Source organism: Egretta garzetta, unplaced genomic scaffold (genome assembly GCF_000687185.1).
Source record: "Egretta garzetta isolate BGI_Z169 unplaced genomic scaffold, ASM68718v1 scaffold33, whole genome shotgun sequence".
NCBI classification, from domain to species: domain Eukaryota; kingdom Metazoa; phylum Chordata; class Aves; order Pelecaniformes; family Ardeidae; genus Egretta; species Egretta garzetta.
Window position 1 is genome coordinate 773,957 of NW_009259250.1, and position 5,461 is coordinate 779,417.

The following is a 5,461-nucleotide window of genomic DNA, read 5'->3' on the forward strand; positions in this document are numbered from 1 at the left end:
CGAAGCTGGGAGCCAGAGCCGGGCTTCACCGCTCTCCTGCAGCCAGAGGAAAGCGCAGCTGCTCCCTGCCGGTGCCGGGACGCTGCACATCCCCCCACCATATGGTTTTGCAATCGCTGGGCTCAGCACATGGGAAATGGGCTGCAAAGCCTTGCTTGGCCGCGGCTGAACTGTACCCCCAAACCCCTGGAAGCAGCTGCACCAGGGGAGCTCTTACAAGCTGTGCGGCGTAACCCATCTGCACGCAGGGAGCGAGCACGGAGGAGCAAATAATCATTAACCACCATGCCGCTGCGGGCCAAGGGGTAATAATTCACTCAAGAGTGGGGGGGAGAGATGGCCTGTGGGGCATTCCCATGGCTATCCCTGCCACAGATGGGGTGTCCACAGGCTGCAGCGACCTACAGGAGTCATATCGGGACCATCCCCAAACTCTCCCCCATCTGGTCCTGTAGGCTCCAGTGGGAAACAGTTTGTCCACCCCCTTGGGAAACTTCTGTGGCTTCAGACAAAAGCAGGACGTTTCAAAGCGTTTGTGGAAGGAAGGGAAAAAGAAAGAGAGCAAAGGAACACGGTGCTGTTGAAAAGCCTGGGGTTGGACATGCACCTAGTTCACAGAAAATGGCTCTGGCCGGAGGATCAGCCTGGCTACCCAGCACCTCTCTGACTAGGCATTTAAGCCAGGACTTTCCATGCTCTTACTGATGGATGCATCTTCAAAACCTATGCTTTCCTCTGAAAAATCTCCACCTCCCCCGTGGGCACTTCCAGGCCCAGATCCCACCCCACGCAGCACTGCTGAGGCAACACAGCAGCACTGTGCAGCTAGTGTGCCCCCCCCAGGGCTGTTGGACAGACAGACTGGCCAAACGGCCCGTTCGGGAGGAAACCAAGAGCCAGCCTGACTTCCCATGTCACTGCCCAATTCCTGCTTTGATCCTGTGACAGCAAAGCTTTGACACAGACCACACACTGGGTTATGGCCAAGGCAGAGCTCAACCCATGGCTGGCTCCTACCCTGGCTGACCAAAGGCAGAGCTACACTAAAAACAGTGTTATGTGTTCATCTGCACCGGTGGCACAAACGGAGGCTGCTCGGCACGGAAAAGACACAGATGCCTCTGTCACCCCGTGCTGCAATCCAGACCTGCCACTTTGTGCACACCTTAGCAGAAACGCTGTCCCAAATGTCCCCCTCTGGAGCACGCTGAGCCCTGGATGTTGTGGTTGCAAACGAAGTGAAACTCTCTGGGGTGAATGCTTACAGGAGAGTAACTGGGCTGAGACTCACTTGTTGTTCAACGCTCCTCCCTGGTCGCAGTCGCATGGCCGACATCCATCCATGTCATTGCTCAGGCCCCAGTGCTCAGGCTGCAGGAGGAAGTATCACCATGCTGTAACCCGGTGCCAATTTAACCTCATCTACCCCAAAGGGCCATTTTGAAATACTCAGCATAAGCCACCCCAGACTGTCCCCACAAACCATGAATCCTGCCCCCCTGGTTGTGGGGGTAGACCCACAACCACCAAAACAACCTCCTCGCTTGCTCTCCTCCACCTTGTTGACCGTCTCAGAGGCTTGAGAAAAAAAACCCATCTCTCCACCTTGTTTTAAAAGCAAGATTCAGGAGGACCCCAGCTAAGAGACCTCACTCCTACTGCACCATTTATACCAGTTTGGGCTCCCAACCCGTGAAGGGCTTGGAAAATCACAGTCCAGTACATCACTCTGCAGCAGAGAGCAGCGTTGTGGGGTGGCAGGGCTTTGCATGGGGCACTGCCCTTGCAGGGCTGCTACTCTGCAACTCGCTCAGCAGACAGACAGACAGATTTGTTTAGCTTTTCCATGTAGTCCACTGTCAGATAAGAGAGCTTGCCAGTGTTTATACAAACACATCCAGTTATCCAACAGTGTGTTTCTGTAACAGTCCAGCACACATATATGGAAATGTATATATACGAAATAATCCCTGCCTAAAATAACAGCCTGTATAGAAAGCAGTTTTTTTGGTAACACTGCTTCTCTGACCATTTTGTCTTCCACCCCAGTGAGGGCTCTGGCAGGACTGTCCCAGATCCCACATTTTCACAGAGCAACTGCAACAATTATCCTAATGTCTCGCTCCGTATCATCCCGGGAATTAATTTCTGGATGCTCTTGTCTGCCTTGACATGCCCCCCCAGCTCCCCGTAATGCAGTGTGCTTCACGGCTCCCGACACCCCGACATGCCCGCTCCAGCCTGAACGCCGGGCGCCTGCTCGCAGGCAGTCAGAGACGGCAGCCAGCACCGTGCTCCCTGCTTTCTGCACACCAGCCTTCCTCACACCAGCAGCTTCTCATTAATTTTATGGTAAACTACTTACCAGGCAGTGATTGCACTGCTTTCCTGTCACCAGGCGCTTACAATAGCAGTTTCCTGTCTCTGAATCACAAGGATTCCCCCCGGGATGGGTACCCAGAGGATTACACGCACAAGCTAGATTGGGAAATACAAACAGGCAGGTCAAAACACAGGATTGGAGTTACATTTTAAGCAGTATCCCACTTAAATATTTACACTAAAGCTTTTCCTAAATTCCCCAGGACAGAGATTAATTGCACACTTTGCCCACCGCCCATCCCAGTAAAACTTCCCTGGCTTAGAGACATAATTAAAGACAAGCAAGGAGGATTCTGCTATTTCCACTGAATGCACAGGAGGATCAGCTAGGGAACTGAGTTTTAAGGGCAGGTGGACTCCAAGCTACAGCAAACCTATAAGAATGTTTTTCCTTTAGCAAAAACATGAAACCTCCTGGGCCCCTTGGTTCAAGAAGGACATTGAGTTGCTGGAGCATGTCCAGAGAAGGGCAACAAAGCTGGTGAGGGGTCTGGAGCACAAGTCTGATGAGGAGCAGCTGAGGGAACTGGGGTTGTTTAGCCTGGAGAAAAGGAGGCTCAGGGGAGACCCTATCGCCCTCTACAACTGCCTGAAAGGAGGCTGTAGGGAGGCGGGTGTCGGTCTCTTGTCCCAAGGAACAAGCAATAGGATGAGAGGAAATGGCCTCAAGTCGTGCCAGGGGAGGTTTGGATTGGATATTAGGAAAAATTTCTTTACTGTAAGAGTGGTCAAGCACTGGAACAGGCTGCCCAGAGAGATGGTGAAGTCACCATCCCTGGAGGTGTTCAAAAAATGTGTAGGTGTGGCACTCCGGCACATGGTTTAGTAAGCACAGTGGTGTTGGGTTGACAGTTGGAATTTATGATCTTGGAGGTCTTTTCCAACCTAAATGATTTTGTGATTCTGTGAAACAAAGGGGAAAAAAACTACCCCACAAACCAGCTTCTCTTGGCTGTAGCAGCTCCTCAAAGAGCTTTTGATCACACATAAAGAAACATATGTTTTTACTCACGCTGACAACCCGCTGGGTCATCGGCACTCAGTCCATAGAAACCTTCTTTGCAGAGGTCACAACGCTCCCCTTCAACAAATAATTTACAACGGCATTGTCCGGCAATGAGGCCAGTGGAGAAATCAGTGTAGCGATCGCAGATGCCACCATTTTGGGAGCCAGCTGGGTCACAGTTGCAAGCTAAGAAGGAAGCATTGCATGTGTTTTATTAACTGCTACAAAAGAAAAGGCCAAGTCTCACACTGAATTATTTATACTCAGATGCTGTGTAGAAAGAGGGTATAACATTAGACATGACATGGGTTGAACATGTAGTGACCAGATAAGTTTCCAGATTCTCAAAGAGAAAACAAAACCAAGTCCGGCTCGCTCAAGTCCTCCAAGACAACCACGGATCTTTGTTCGGGAGCACGGCACTGACCGAAAGAAGGCCAGTAAATCCTAAATTCTTCATGGAAAGCCCTGGGGGGCCATGGCTGGGATGCCACGGCCTTTCCCATCCCAAGGAGTGGGGTTGCACTTACGCTCACAGACGTCAGGGTCCCGCAGATCTCTCTCTGGGTGCTGGAAGTAGAAGGGCTTGCACTGCTCGCAGTTGCGTCCTACGGTGTTGTGCTGGCAGTCGTCACACACTCCCCCGCTGGTATTCCCCGTCGTCATGTACACAGCCATGTCAAAGTGGCACTGGCTGGAGTGGCCGTTGCAGTTGCACTCTGAGACAAAGACAGAAAGCAGAGTAAGGGTCCGGTCCCAGGGGAGATGCAAGTTGTGCAGAAAAGACACACCAAAGTCAACTGAAGAACATGCAGGACTTTATATGTTGTCACAAGTTCCCAGGTAACAGCGTGTAATGCTCACACCAGACTCCAGATCTGCATTTTACCCAAACTCACTTTTGCATGCGTTACTATTGCGGCCTTCAGCGGGTCGCCAGGGCAAGTCATGGTAGAAATCCAAACACTGCTCACAGTTTAATCCTTTGGTATTATGTCTGCACATGCAGTGCCCATGGACCTGTCATTAAAAAAGGTAAAACAAAAAAAACAAAAAAAAAAAAGGGGGGGGGAAATACAGTTGATTAAAGAAGAGGAAGGTTAAAAAAAAATCCCATGCTCCAATTAATAGAGATAGTGCATAACAAATATACTTTTGGAGACTTTAATGCACATAACTGCATGTAAAAGGACATTAAAGGCTACAGGAGTGTCCTTTACCTGCCAAGGTAAGAATGTCCTCATATAAATTTGTCCTTTCCTGAATTGTTTCCTGAATAAACCAATGCCTGAATGAACGCTTTCAGACATGAACAAGGAGAGCACAGTTCCACCTAGATAATCACAAAAGCCTCTTAGGCCTAAAAGTTAGCTGTTTATGAGCTGTTAATTAGCTATTAACATGCATCTAGTTATATCAGCATGTCACTAGCCCAGAGCCTTCTTTCCAGCTCTACCTTGGTTCTCAAAGTAAAAATAAGAGACGGTTTGCATGGATTTTATCCATCAACCCCAGACTTTGCCTTCAACATGCACAGAAAAAGCACTAAGCCAACCCATAGTGACTTTGTGACAGCTGCTCGCTTAGACGACGGGGACTACCAGCACCGGAGCCAGGATTTTAAAGTCAAAGCCAGTCTTGCTGCTGCTCGGGTGGAGACACTCATGGGAAGTGCAGGGCACTGGAGCGTACCCACTCGCCCGCATCCCATGGCCCCTGGGGCAACCCACACAACCTCCTCGTATACTTCCACATTTTCATCCAGTTAATAACTCACTCATTAACAGGGGTGCTATTGCTGCTTGTCAGGCAAAAATCATGGGGAAAACCAGAACCCAGAAGGAACATGGCACTCATGCAGCAGCATGCAAGGCAGGGAGCAGGAGTTTCCTTCCAAGCCTGCTGTTAATTCGGGCTACAGCCTCCATTTCTCAGCTGATAATGACTGATACAAAAGCAGGTCATGTTTCATTCACAAAGATGCTTCATCCTTTGATGCTTCTGTTCGCTTGAATTTTAGGGCAACCAAGTTGACCCACACGCCCACCTCTGGCCCCATAGGGTTACGTTCCC

At 50.1% G+C, this 5,461-nt stretch overlaps 1 protein-coding gene across 1 annotated transcript in view; it reads right to left on the reverse strand.

Moving 5' to 3' along the window:
• LAMB1 (laminin subunit beta 1) overlaps nt 1–5,461 on the reverse strand; it is a 41,956-nt gene that overhangs the window by 29,816 nt on the left and 6,679 nt on the right. The window contains exons 6-10 of the mRNA XM_035891686.1: nt 4,288–4,408; nt 3,919–4,107; nt 3,395–3,574; nt 2,366–2,478; nt 1,292–1,371 (exon numbers count right to left, since the gene is read on the reverse strand). Coding sequence (XP_035747579.1) covers nt 1,292–1,371; nt 2,366–2,478; nt 3,395–3,574; nt 3,919–4,107; nt 4,288–4,408 — 683 coding nt within the window. The remainder of the gene's footprint in view (nt 1–1,291; nt 1,372–2,365; nt 2,479–3,394; nt 3,575–3,918; nt 4,108–4,287; nt 4,409–5,461) is intronic.